We start from the raw sequence: 13,996 nt of genomic DNA on the forward strand, positions 1-13,996 counted from the left end.
GATGATGTCTTACGATCACAGAAGGTAATTTTTTCAAGAACCCAACTTTTTGAGCGTTTCCCAGATGCACCGCGTCAATCTTCCTGCCTTTGACGATCTCAGCTGGTTTTCCAGCCCGGGCGCTCCGCCAGGCGGGCCGGACTGCCCCTCATTGTCACTTCTGTTCGATGGCACTCGCACCCACTGCTGTTATTCCAGGCTGCAGGAAATTTTCTAACCACTGGACAGGCTCCAGCGCTGCGCACTAATAAGTTGCAGATCGCAGCGCTCTAAGCGTGTGTGTGCGCGCGCGTGTGTGTGTGTGTGTGCACGCGTGTGTCAGATCAGGGCCACGGTTTGCAGGAGGAAGGGGAAGGAGGCGGGGAGGGGGGGGGGGAAACAGTAGTTCAAAAATGCTGCCTACTCAAATTGACAGAAAAGTGACCCCTGCACTTCATCAGAAATTCCTGCAGACTGACAAAATAAAGGAGTTTGCTTTTATCACACACAGTAAGACTCATATGGAAAAATGGAAACACTACATCACCCGACCTCGGGTTGCCCCCTTTTCAACCGCAGATGAATATTATGTATAAAAACTGTAAATCAATTTGAGATGTATTAAAGGAGATTCTCTTTTTCTGTATTAAAGGTAATGCCTTTTAATCTCTAGATTTATTTGGTAACGGCAAGTAAATGAGAAAGACTTAATTTCCGTAACTGAATTTTGTTACTCTTAAGTCTATTTAGCATCTCGGCGTGGCGTTCACATAATTTCCTACGCTTTGCTTGCATCAGGAAATAATGAGCAAGCATCACTTACCCAACACTGAGTCACAAATATTTGCCTACATTAACGGAGCATTAAAAGCCATTTTGAACAACTTAAGGAAATTGTGCTAGCCTTTGAACTGTGATTCACTACTATGAGAAATTAAGAAACTTTTCCTCTTCTAAAGGCAAAAATCAGCCGCCGCAACCTCCTCGTAATATCATTAGGTCCTAGAGCGGACTTTCCTCTTACAGGTCCCTACACAATAGATTTCTTTGCTTAATGAAACCGCTTCTGAAATTTTCCTACACTCAGCGTCGGGCACTTTGAAATTTCAATCTTTTCACATCCTTGAGCTCTCATCAACATTTTTTTTTTCCAGAGTGTGTCAATAAAATTGATTACTTGCAGTTCTGAACTCTGTTCTGCACATGGAAATAAAACAATTTGTTTTAAAGTATTTTCTGAAGAAAGCAGAACTTGGCAATCACATCTACAAGATCAAAAAAAAAAAAAAACCCAAGAAAAAAAAAAAAAACACAACCCCAACCAACCAAGCAAGCCTTCCCCACAAAAAGCAAAACAAAAAGAAACCTCTCCAGCAAACAAAAGAGAAGCGACATTCTGATTTTATCGCGGCAGCGACGCGAGCTGAATCCCTGACATAACACATCATCAACCTCACCACCGTTGTTCTCCTGATTGATACATCTCCCCGTCGGACACGAACGATCTTTTCGCATCATTAACATGTTCATTAATTTGTTATCAATTCTAGCTCGCTGGCCTTAAGCCGCTCCGTACCACGGCTCAGGAGTGCCTCGACAGCGCTGGTGCGATCCCATACGTACGGCCCCCCGCCTACCCCGGTGTCGCGATGCCTCATACCTACGACCGATCTGTTGCTTTTACAAGTTTAATCTCGGTATTAAGGAGCTGATTGTGGAACCATGTCGCTACGACATCTTCAACCCAGCTGTACATCATATAAACCGCTATAGGAGGGGGCAGTCTCCCATGATTCCTTTAGCGGCGCATACCTTTAACTCCCTAATCTGTAATACTACAAAATACCCCTCTCATTTCTTCCCAAGCACAAGTGGACTACCAGCAAGGGTCCAACAGTGTTATTCCTAATTACCTTTTTTTCACTCTTGATCCTGTGGCGCTCATAATTAGTTACCTGGGGCTGCAATCCAATTTGAAGTGATGACAAGAAAGTGATCCATGAAAAAGTAATAAGTTAAATCCAATTTCAGCCTTCCTCTAATTAAATGCACATGGAACTAATGACTCAAACCCTACCATTTCAGTGATAATGGTAATTAGCGAGGTGGGAGTCACTCTCTTTTTTCAACACCGTAGGTGTAAACCACAAGGTAAAATGGCAGGAGCACTCTTAATTACACGTGTCATTTTGTCAGCAATTTACACGTTTCTGACCAGTCAGGAAGGTTTCACTTGTTTTCCCCTTCCCGGAGGTGGGGAACCCACGGCCGGACCCGGGCACTGCCAGCCCCACGGCCCCGCTCTCGACCTGGTCACAAATCACACGTTCTTTTCAAAAAAAACCACTCTCTAAACGCGTCACGTCAAAGCGGAAAACCTGCCGGAATATTATATCGGGGACGCTCTGACAAGACGCGGGGCTGGGAAGGAGGCGTGCTGCCTTCTACTTTCTGTTTTGCCCCTCGAGACCGAGTCCTCGGTGAGACGCTGATGCCAAACCCCCAAACCCCCCAACCCCCCGGCAGGAGCCGCGCGCCTCAACGCCGCTGAAGGCCCGCAGCTCCCCGGCCTCGGGCAAGTCGCTTAATATCTCTCCGCCAGGGTTTACACAGCTATAAACTGAGAATAATCACATTTGCTGACAGCACCTCACACTGCCAGCTCCCTCCCAATATTTTAGTATTTTCCTCGAAGCCACGGTTTTTCGGAATCATGCGATTACAGGACAATCATAGACGTCTTTCAAGCAAAAAACAACTGTGTTTGTCACCTTTCTGCTCAGGCTGAAAAGCCGGGAAAACTGAATGCTGAAGGCTTTAAAAAAAAAAATATAAAAGGGCAGCAAAAAAAAAAAAAAAAAAAAAAAAAAGGCCCACAGGTTTCACTGAACAAACCCCAAACCTTGGTATCAAAATTGTTAAGCTGATCATGTAACTTTGAGGACCTGACTCAGATTTTGTTCTGGTTGTGGGGTGGATGATATCTGCACTTCACGGGCATATTCCAAGAACTGCCTAACACCTATAATCGGGCTTAGGGATGAAAAATAGACAGAGCTATGGGTCCTCTGGTAGAAACCAGCAAAACTCAGCTTTGCTTTCTTTCCAAAGTCAAAGATAAAAAAACGAAGGATTCCGGTGAAATTTTCATAGGTAAACTATTTAAACTCTGGAGAAGTGAAACCTCAACCCAACTGCAGTCGGTGGCAAAACGCCCATTGGCTTGACCGAGGCCAAAGTCAGATGTTTAAGAGCGAAACGGAGAGAGATACTCATACAACCTGAATAAACACACTTGCAAATTTATTCCCCCCTCCCAAATTATCTGCTGAGACACAATTTCTCTACCAGTTGTTAAATTTACCGCTATGTAAAAAAGGTCCGTCGCGTGTAAAACCCGAGGCTACATAACCTGCTACTTGCCTGCTCCAAGCGAAACAGAGAATACCCTCCCCTTCACCTTTCAGTGTTCATCACGTTGCCGAGCTAACGATTTCTAATTTCACAAAAAACAATAATAAATGCCCCTGACATCAAGCTACGGTGATTTTATTTTTTTTTTTTTTTTCCCCTTGCCCTCTTCTATTTCTCAAGGTACTGGAAAGAAATATTAAGATAACACAGCATGCAAATTAAATTCTACAAAAGCCCAGCCAAAAGGCTGCTTTAAAAAGCAGCGGTATGCAAAGGCGAGGACAGCTCTGTCCTCTCAGCCTCCCCCAGTCTCACCCGAAAAATCTAAACCAAACCCAAAGTCTTTTCTTGGCCGTGACTTAAAAGGAAGATTTATTTTCTGTTTTGTCAACCGAAAACAAAAGTTTCCATCTTAGCAATTTCATTATTTCTTCTCTCCAAACACACACAGGTTAACTATCACGCAACAAATCTCATTTAATCACATAAAAAAGTCAAGTGATGGATTTCAATTGCGAGATACTGACTTGGACGTCCTAAATCTGTTTTCGGTCCGGTATCCAACTTTCAGCTCAATGCAACACACAACATTTACGTCTTAAAAAAAAATCGTATTTTTAGTATTGCCAAAACACACATGCACTTTTACTTTCTTGGGAGAAAAATGTGTCTCTTGATTTGTTTCCAATCTATGTGCTTTTGCCAGCAACTAAAATGCTTGAAGAACCAAAATGAATAATCGTTAAGAGCATCAGCAATTAAAGCTGCAAATTTTAATCAATACGCCTATTAATACAAAGATATATTTATCTTGGCCAGGAAAAATCTGCACATTTTCAAAATCCTAAGCATACCTGGCCTGTTAAATTATTTGTTTCACGGATTCAAGGAAATCCAACGTCTATGGCAAATATATTATCAAACATGCTTTAGTCTTTCTTTCACTTCCAGTAATTTTTGTGGGGCTGGTATTTTTTTTTTTTTTTATATTCTTTTCCCAACTGCTGGTTACTAAATCCATTCCTTAACTTTCAATTTTCTTTTGTTTGTGTCATCAGACTGTGAAACCGGAGGTCACTGCCAAATATAAAGCACGGCAGCGTGAGATAGGCTCAAAATGTGAGTCATTGTGTATTTGGAGTTTTGCGTGTTTTTTTTTTTTTTTTTTTCCCAACTATCAGCAGAGCACATCTCCACTCCCGCGTCCAAGTTCTTATACACTAAATATCTCAAAATTTGCTAAAGGCAGGTCTCCAGGTAGAGTTATCAAGGTCAAGAGACCCCCAAAGACATCGCTGGAGCCCATTGTCATGGAAAGGCTATTGAAGGCACTGTGCCTCGGCGCGGCCACGGGAGGCCGGGATATATTTAAGTACCGTGGCTATTTGATCAGTGAATAAAGAAGGAAGATAGGAAATTATCCACGAGGCGATAACAGATTAGCTACACAGGGCATACTAGATTAATTTCCCACATCTGTTTGCGGCGGTGGGGTTTACAGGACAGAGCTCGCCAGCCAGCACTGCAGTGCCGAGGCCAAGACGGAGGGAACTCTTCCAGCCCCGCGTGGGACCGCAGCAGCCTCCCCTCCCGGGGCCGGCGGCGCCACGCAGCATCTTATTAGGAGAACCAGCAACGCCAGGTGAACGGCATCCTTTCCCTCCCTGTTCCACGCAAACACTCGTGTTAGGCAGCTCGCCGCCCTCGCCAAGCACAGCGGAGAGAAGCAATGCCTACGGCATCCTCGTTAGGCGCGAAGGCTGTTTGTTGGGAAAAAAAAATATATAAATAGGTAACGCTAACCGCTGTGGCCATCCAATGAGACATCTATATTTATAAACTAAGTGCGAAGATGACTCGGTTCATTATTTAAGCAAACTTTTGAAAAACGGGTGCGTTTCCACCACCCCTCAACATTTATTCTATGTCCTGTCGGCAACGGGTATCACCTTGTCGGTGCGGTGCCATCCAGCTCCGGGGGGTGCGGGTGCTCGCGTGGCTGCAGCGTTACTCAAAAATTCTACCCCCGGCGCCACCGTTTCCTTTCAGCAACCGATTTTCATTGCAGGGTTGCGCTCGGGGTCTGTTACATTCAAGAGGATTTCCAGTACGTTTAAGACCGCAAAAGCTCCGAGAGTGAGGAGGGGGGGGGGGGGGGGAAAAAAAAAAAAAAAAAAAAAAAGACTGGGCAGTCATTTGAATCAGTGAGTGACAGGCTGGGCCAGCTCTCTGTATACATTAATAAATTAGAATTTTAATTGTGTCTCTGACTGCAGGAGCTGCTCCAGTACTTTAATACGTACCAACAATTGGCTATGTTATGGAATCCGCGATGTGGCCTTCACTGTTGACCTCTGCAACACAATTCCCAGTCTGACTACGGAAACTGTTTGGTTTGATCCTTTCAACTTATTTGAATCCTGACAAATAAGCTCACAGCTGAAAGGTCAACACAGTCATATTTCATCCTCTGGAGCTATTCTTAAGACATCTGCACAACAAAGCACTTCTTTTAGTACCTGACACTGGACCTAGCCAGCACAATCTCTCATTAAAAATGTCCCCAGTGGAAGAGTCTATTAAAAGGCATATGGATCAGCTATGGATTTACCAAATAAAATATTTTCGAAAGCATTAATGTAACGCTTTGGATTATGGCGCTCTACGCTGCCAATAAAACGTGTATTTGCCCAATGACAAAACGGTTCATACTTTCCAAAAGAATAATAGCTCGGCTATAAAGCGCGAGGTGTCGTCCAGCAGCCTGAGCGCGGGGGTGGGAGCCAGGAACTCATGAATCTTAATCCCACCTCTAAAACCAATTCCCTCTGTGATCCTAAGCAAGCCACTTAACCTGTTTCCCTCAGTTTCCCAGTCCAGAACTGGGATAATGCTACTTACTTATCAGACTTTCCTTCTGGGGATGTTTTGGAGATTAGTATTTGCGAAATGCTTTGAAGATGAAATCACTACGCGAAAGCTCGGAGTTGTCCACGCTGGGCCAAGGGCTGCAGTTAATCGCTATTCCCCGCTCAGGAAAAACTGCCCCTGAAGTCCCCACCGGCTTTATTTGGGTAAGAACCGCAGGATCGGGTCCTCTCACTTTACTGTCGAGGCCTTTAGCGGTGTTGGCTTTACCTTCCATATTCTACTACATATTTAAAGAGTCTAGGCTCCGTATTTTTGGAGGAAAATAATCTGAGGCACATATAAAAGGCAAGAGAAGCAGCAATGCTGTCAGGGAACTCGTGGTGATAGTATATCAAACTAAAAAAAAAAAATTAGAAAGAGCAAAACAGACATGAGTTTGACAATGTGCTATGACAACAAGCGGAAAAAAAATAAAATAAAAAAAAAAAAAAAAAGGAAAGAATTTGGGGCTACAGAGGCTGAAGCATCAGATATAGAAGAGGGAGATAAGATAAATGTCCCAGCTACGGGGCTTTGTGCGACTGCAGCCGAACTGCTGCATTCAGCGACTTATCATCAAAAATACAGCGACACGCTGCAATTGCAAAGAGAGCAATAATAAAAGCAATAACCAGCTGCAAACCCGCAAAGTGGTCAAGGGTCTAGAAGCGGCGCTTTACGAAATGCATAAAGAACTAGATACGTATAATTTGCCAAAACTGGCAAGTACATGGTAGTATCTCAGACGTTTGAGGAGTGCGAACACGAGGCAAGGCAAGGGACTGACTCAGTGTTTATACAAGCAGTATTACTTGGAGCAAGAGGATGGAATTAAAAGCGGAAAGTTCCTGAGCGTGTGCTTTGTTATGGAAAACCATCCGAAGGAAAATAATAGCGGTCCCACCACCACTTGGGACTTCTAACGCTAGAATAGCAAGAAACAAAAAAAAAAAGGGAAAATGTGATACATGACCTAATAGGTCTTTCTTGTCTTTAACTCCCGTGATTTATCCCGCAAGACTAGTGGAATGTACTCCAAAGCCGCATATGTGTGCATACATCTTGTGTTTGGGAATGCTGTATTGGTTTTAGCTTTCTGAATTCATAACAGCACAAAGCCCTACAATATTTAGATTTTATTTCTTAAGATGTCCATAAATCAGCAGACAATAAAAGGGGAAAAAAACACACCGATGATACGATATCCTAGTATTTCCCAATATCCTTGACACAGCAAATCAACGGTTTGAGTGAACGCAGACTACAAACGGAACAGCAATCAAACAGAAACGTTAATGCAAATCTCCTATGCGCACTGACACGGTAACAAAAGCCATTCCATTTTGTCATGATCCAACCCTACTAATAAAAGTACATGCTCAAGATCTGTAAATACGCCGTGGGTGGGATTTTCAAGAGCACCCAGCACCGGTCCTCACGCCACTTGCATCAGCCACAGCCGCTCTGTGGACTTCACTGGGAGGAAGCTCCTGAAGGTCCCATCCCAACCTTCACCAGTAAGACGTGTTTATTCAGCTTTTACAAGCCCCAGTCCCTCGCGGAGGCACACGGGCTCCCCTTACCTGAAGGGCTGGCTGTTTGTCATTCCTCTTCGGAGACTTTAATCCACTGACTTGTTGCTGCTGCTGCTGCTGCTGTTGCTGCTGCTGCTGCTGTTGCAGTAGAAGCTGCCGTGCCACCTGGAGAGCCTGCCAGGAAAGAGGTTTGAAAATTGAGTTTCCAGCAGACAGGGAGCGGGGAGCTACACGCACAGCATAGGGTCAAGGCACCCCTTGGTCATGGCGTACCGCTCCACACCTGAAGCATCTCCACCGAGGAAAGAAGTGGCTTTCACAAACAAAGCCCAACAACTCATCACCTGCACGCAATGGGGCAACATCCCACCACTGGATTTCCCATTTTGACTATGGAGAAAACCTGCAGCTCCTGACGTTCAGCTCCTGCGTGGGAAGCTCAAGGAACCGCAGAAATCCCGGTGGTGAGCACCATACAGTTATTTTGATCCCCCACCTGGAGCGGCTCATACCCCTCTTCGCTACCGGGCAGGCTCAGGCGCTAACGACTTTCATGCTCCTCTTCTCCAGTGGGTCAGGTCTGGGTTACAGAAGAGGGCAGTCGTATATCACTGCCTGCTCTCCTGAGCACCGGAGAAGGTCAGGGAAGTTTCTAGAAGTCTATGGTGGGAGGAAGAGGAGGGCCAGCGGCAGGCGGAGCTGTGCCGAGTCCCGCAGGTACCGTGCTAAAGGCTGAGGAACCTGCGAGGAGCCGGAGCGAACGCAATGAAAAGTGGGGACAGCGTCTCAAGCCCCCAAAATCACTAAGACCACCATCAGGGGCTCTGACGGGAGGCAGCAGAGCAGCAAAAGGACCGTGCGGCTTCACGGGATGAAGGAGCACGGGACGTGACGCCGAAAGCAATGAGCAGAGCGGCACATGGTGGCGGATTATTGCAGAATTTCATGCAAAGGAAGGGAAAAGCATCCCTGGGCACTAGAGCCAGCCGCTCCGGGAGGCCCGATTTCGCCATCAGGTGGGGAAAAGCAAGCGAGAGGACGATGAAACACGGGGGAAAGGGGGACAAGGAGCGAGTCCCTGCCCTGAGTCCCTCCCGGCCCCCAGCAAGGGGACTGCAAGGAAGAGGCTGATCCCTGCAAGACGGGCTGGGGCGCAGCTGAGGCTCCGCTGGCACGACCCGAGCCCGCTGCTCCCAGAGGATTCACCAGCACCGGACTCGGGCTTTCTTGGTCTCCTTGGAGACGTTCAGTACATGTGTAGGTGGAAAAGTGGGAAGGCTGAAGACTTCATTAATGTAAAACAAGAAAAATAGTCCCTTTGCAAGATGCCTACATGGAAGGAGGGAAAAAGCCTTCCCCACTCCTACTGTGTATGCTCTCTGAGTGATTTAATTAATACCTATTTAATTAAGGAGTCAGATATGCTTCAGGTTTCACTTGCTTCTTCAAGTTGCAAAGCGTTTCATCTCGGCGCAGAACCGCCAGGAAAGGTTTGACACCAAGGACTGCAGACTGGGATCCACAACCCCCCGTAAGCCCCTGTTATTTTATCGCCTAGACCCCTCTTTTTACTTTCGAAGGGACACCAGGCAGCCCAGGGCGCTGAAGAACCACCGCTGCCGGCCAGCACGCCAGGGCGAGTGGGGAGCAGAGCCCTCACCGCGCTCCGGCAACGAGTCCTCCTTTCAAATTTAATAACAAGTCTCCACCGGCTCAGAAAAACTCTTTTAAGGGCGGATGCGATTTCCAGCAGAGCTTGGTGCCATGAAGGTAAAATCAGATTTTGCATTTCAAGCTGGTTGGGGCTCAGTGCACCGCAGCACCTCCGAAAACGGTCCACGGCCCTGCGAGGGGTGCGAGGAGCCGCCGGGCGCGGGCACGAAACTGTGCTCCCACGCACGCAACACCCCTGCCGCCGGTTCAGCCTCGAGAACCAGAAGACCCCACAGCCTACCCATTAATGCAACGCAACAAAGGAAACCTGTATGCGGAAAGTGCTAAGTATGCTTAAAAAAAAATGTTATTTTTATTGAATTAGCTTATTTAGCTGTTAAAGCATCATCAAGGGTGGGCAGAGGCAGCAGAAATAAAACCTACAGGACTTAAGGGGATGGGCAACAAATACTCACCTACTTAACAGGGGTGTTGTATGGCTTATTTAATTAATGAATACTTGTAAAGCACTCTGAGTTGCTCAGACAAGAAGCTCTATACAGTACAAGCGCAACATATTATTATATATTATTAAGACTGGCTCTGCAGAAGAATAATTCCAGGTAAATGTGCAATCAAATGATCATTTTAGTTCCCAGTAATTAGATTCAATAGGCCAAAAAAAACACAGAAGCCTTTCTTTAATCATACACTAAACAATCAGAACATCCCTAACCTTTCAAGCTACAGCCTTTTTGAATAAAACATCATCAACTTATAGATATTATTCCAAAAAGAACCAGTCACCATATGTGTTGTCTCTTTGAAATACAGTTGCTATAGCAGACCCTGCATGCATTTCATGTGATATGATCAGATTCTATCCGTTCTGGCAGCTGAGAGGTTGCACAACTAAAATTGGCTGCCAGAAATTTTTTGAAGATTCCCAGAACAAGTAGCCGTGCAAGAAACGCTCGCTTTCGACTCCAGCCGGCCGCGAAACTCCGTGCAGCTCGGCGGGGTGGCCACCACGAGCCCTCACCACGGTTGACCCCCGCGCCGATGAAGATCTCTGCCCTCGGGGCCCGGCTCACAACGGCAAAGCTCTGATGGAGCAAAGCCAGAGCTCTGTCCCCGCTCCAGTCCCACCTGCACAGCACCCACACATCCCCCCCACCCCCTCCTCCTGCAGGCTCTCCGCTCCGGGTGACATCCGCACCTCCCGTCTCCGCGTCCCGCCGGCACTCGTCCTGGTGCTGAGACCTGGTGGGACCAGCGATGGCGAAGAGGGAGGGACCAGCGCGGAGGGTGGAGCAGGGCGGGAAGGAAAGGATTAAGAAGAAGGAGAGTAATGAATGAGTTGGCTGCAAGGGAGCATCACGGATACAAGGAGCCGGGACGGAGAAGAACAGCGAAGGGAGAATCACGGAGGGGCAGGCGCGGGTGAGATGGCGGCAAGCTGACAGCTCTGGGGATCGCAGCTTGAAATGGCATTTCCCATCTCTCTTCTCTCAAGATTTCACTCTTCCGCTTATAAATAACTGACAGCAATAAAAGCTAAGCATCAGATGAGCTCGGGTTTAAGATGTGGAAGGTTGTTTATAGCTCAAATCTGGTTCTTGCTGAACATCTGCATCAAGTAGCTACTGTGTCCTTGGTGGCACGGTGAACCCGGGGATTCCCAAGTCCCTTTGCCTTTCTACATTTCCCGGCTCAGCCTTTCCTCCCTCCCGTCTCGGACCAAGCGCTACCCCCGCCACTTCAAAGTCTCATCCGCGCTCCTTCCACACGACGGGATGCGTAGAAGGCAGACGGCTAACTCAGTACGGGAAGCACCAGCCCTCTTCCCTCTCATAGGCAAAGTATTCCAAGCTCATTTGGAGTGTCTTCATGAAATTAATTTGCCGATGTCAGTTCAAGCCCGGTGGACACCTGCCCTCGTTACGCCGGCACATCCCGTTTAATCCAAGCCGACAAGCGCCGCACCTCTACCCGGCTTTCCCTGGTTCCACGCAGCAGCCGCTCCCGCGCGGAGCCCGCCGCTGGATGCCGGCGTGGGCGCCCTGCTGGGGCTGCCGGTGCCGCGCGGCGCTGGAGCGAGGATAGACAGGGAAATTAATTTGAGAGCGAAGTCAGTCCCACAACCTTCATCAGCACGGAGATTCGCAAGCAGGCCTGTACATTAATAAAGCTTCCTGTGGGAGTAGATGTTGCCTTTGATTTGCATGTGAATTCAATGCTAGTGAGAAGTGCCAGACTGTCAGACATGGAGACCAAAGTCTCTTATCTTTCCAAAAGCTTCTGTAGCAGTTTCCCCACATTTCCTTAATCATCTGCCTTGTCCTCAACTTACTGAACAGGCAGTAGAGAGTAAAGCTGGACTCGGTTCAACTCCTGCTGCTGCCAAGTCCCGAAACAAGGGTGCCAGGACTGTTTACTGCTAGCCAACAGCTCTGCTAACGTGGCCCTCTCCTCGCGAGCGGGTGGCTCTGACATCTCCAAGCTCTTTTCACACATTCCTCCCCACTGCCATAGTTACGTCCTAAATCTCCACCACGTGCTCGCCCTTCTACGAGTGAACGATTGCCCGGGGCCGTGGCAAACCAGCCCGTGTTTGCGCATCCAGGCAACTGAGTTCTCCATCCCGGGACCTGCAGGTCGAGACGCCAAGAGCCCCCCAAACCACAGAGGTGCTTTGGCTATCTGGGACCGTGATGACCAGCAGCCGCGTTACGTGCTCAAAGAGCGGGCAAGCTCGGTCACGGGTGCTTGGGACAACCCGACCCAGACACCCATCCTGGCCTCCAGCAGCTACCGCGCAGCATCAGCAGTCATCCCCCTCTCCGCACCAAAATACAAATAGGAAGTCTTCCCACCCACTGAAGGAAGAGGAAGAAAAGCATCCTCCAGCAAGCGCATCTTCCGAGTGTCACGGTTTTCGGTCACTATCAAGAGGGATTTGAAAGAATGACACCAGTACGGAGCTCGCTACCAACCGAGTCATCTTGACTCTGCTCAGTGCTACACCTAAATACAGTAAATGAACTCCTGAGCTATTTTCTTATCCATCAGGAAATCACCCAGACATAAGGAGATTTTCTGGCATAAACCGGAGACGGGTAAAAAGGCAACCGAAAGGCTGTACTTTAGAGACATTGCACAGACTTGGGATGATGTTTGGGAGCCAGCGTTGGGTGACACCTAACTCAGGAAAAATTTTAACAGCACATTCACCGTGAGATGAATCAAACCTGTTTCATTCAAAGATGCCACAGAGTAAGTGGAAAGCCCCACTGAAAATCCCTCCCCTTTGCTTAGGGAAGTGGCAACCATTTCATGTTTCCCACCTAGTTAAGCACTGGGAGGCAGGGGGAAGTACACATCGGAGATGACCAAGACAATTTTATTGCAAGATAGACAGAACGTGACTTGTTTGCCCAGCTGTTGTTTGCCCAGAACATCCGGCACTGTTATCACCCGAGTTACTGTTGAAATTCAACATTTTCACTCAAGCAGCTCTATCTTTTGGTTTCACCATCCTCTTCGGGCAAGTTTTGCTCGAAGGAAGGGTAAAAAAGTTGCCCCGCCTCTGACTGCATGTGGCTCGAAACTCCCGATTCGGGAAGGGGGCTGGGGAAGGGAAATACACTGGAAAAAAAGAGGGTAGAACTTTAAAAATAGAAATGCTGCTTAAATGCCATATACTTGCTTACAGTGTCAGTACATAAGGAAAACAGTAACCAGATCCAGTCCTATGGAGCCTCTTGCTAACTTGTTCCACCGCTGCAGCCAGTACAAGGCAGCGACTCTCCAACTGTTTTTCCATCAGCCTATTTCTATTGAAGGAAAAGAGCTCAAGCTCCTCCCTGCCCATCTGCTCGAACCGATATTAATATCGATCAGCTATTAATGAAATATGAAGACCTACAGCTCTAACGGGCCTGACTCTAACACCGGGGAAAGGTTGTTTCCGCACCTGAGGTTTACCAGGCACGGGAAGACTGATCCGGTGAACTGCAGGATGTATGGAAAGGTATGTACGTTGGAGGGTGGGGAGATGAGCAACGGACACGAGGATGCAGAGGAATCCGGCGCCCTGTCTCACTGCCAGTTCCCAGGGCAGTCGTGCAGCAATCGTCCGCCTCCGAAACGGAGAAGCATGCACGCAGAAATTGCAAGAAGGGCACAAAACAAAATCCCATGTGTTTTTACAGATTCCTGAGGATTTTGGGCCTTTCCAGGTGGACAAAGCTGCCCATCAGGAAAGCAACTTGAGAAAGGAGGAAGGAAGTGTTCCCAGAAATCAGAGATGGTCCCGCGGCCATCTGAAGTGTCCAAGCAGTAAATCTGGAAAGTTACTTGCCAGCCAACATCATCATCTGTCCGTTATTTCAGTTATGGTCATTAAAAAGCAAAACACAACACAACAAGCAGAGAGAGATGAGCCAGAAGATATTTTCCGGGCTAAATCTACCCTTGGAGAAAACATACTGTTACCCCAGTCC

The 13,996-nt window shown here is 47.5% G+C and overlaps 1 protein-coding gene across 1 annotated transcript in view; it reads right to left on the reverse strand.

Moving 5' to 3' along the window:
• FOXP1 (forkhead box P1) overlaps positions 1–13,996 on the reverse strand; it is a 399,883-nt gene that overhangs the window by 107,472 nt on the left and 278,415 nt on the right. The window contains exon 5 of the mRNA XM_082487999.1: positions 7,887–8,012. Coding sequence (XP_082344125.1) covers positions 7,887–8,012 — 126 coding nt within the window. The remainder of the gene's footprint in view (positions 1–7,886; positions 8,013–13,996) is intronic.

This window comes from Vanellus vanellus, assembly GCF_965231255.1.
Source record: "Vanellus vanellus genome assembly, chromosome: 9".
In the NCBI taxonomy this organism is placed as follows: domain Eukaryota; kingdom Metazoa; phylum Chordata; class Aves; order Charadriiformes; family Charadriidae; genus Vanellus; species Vanellus vanellus.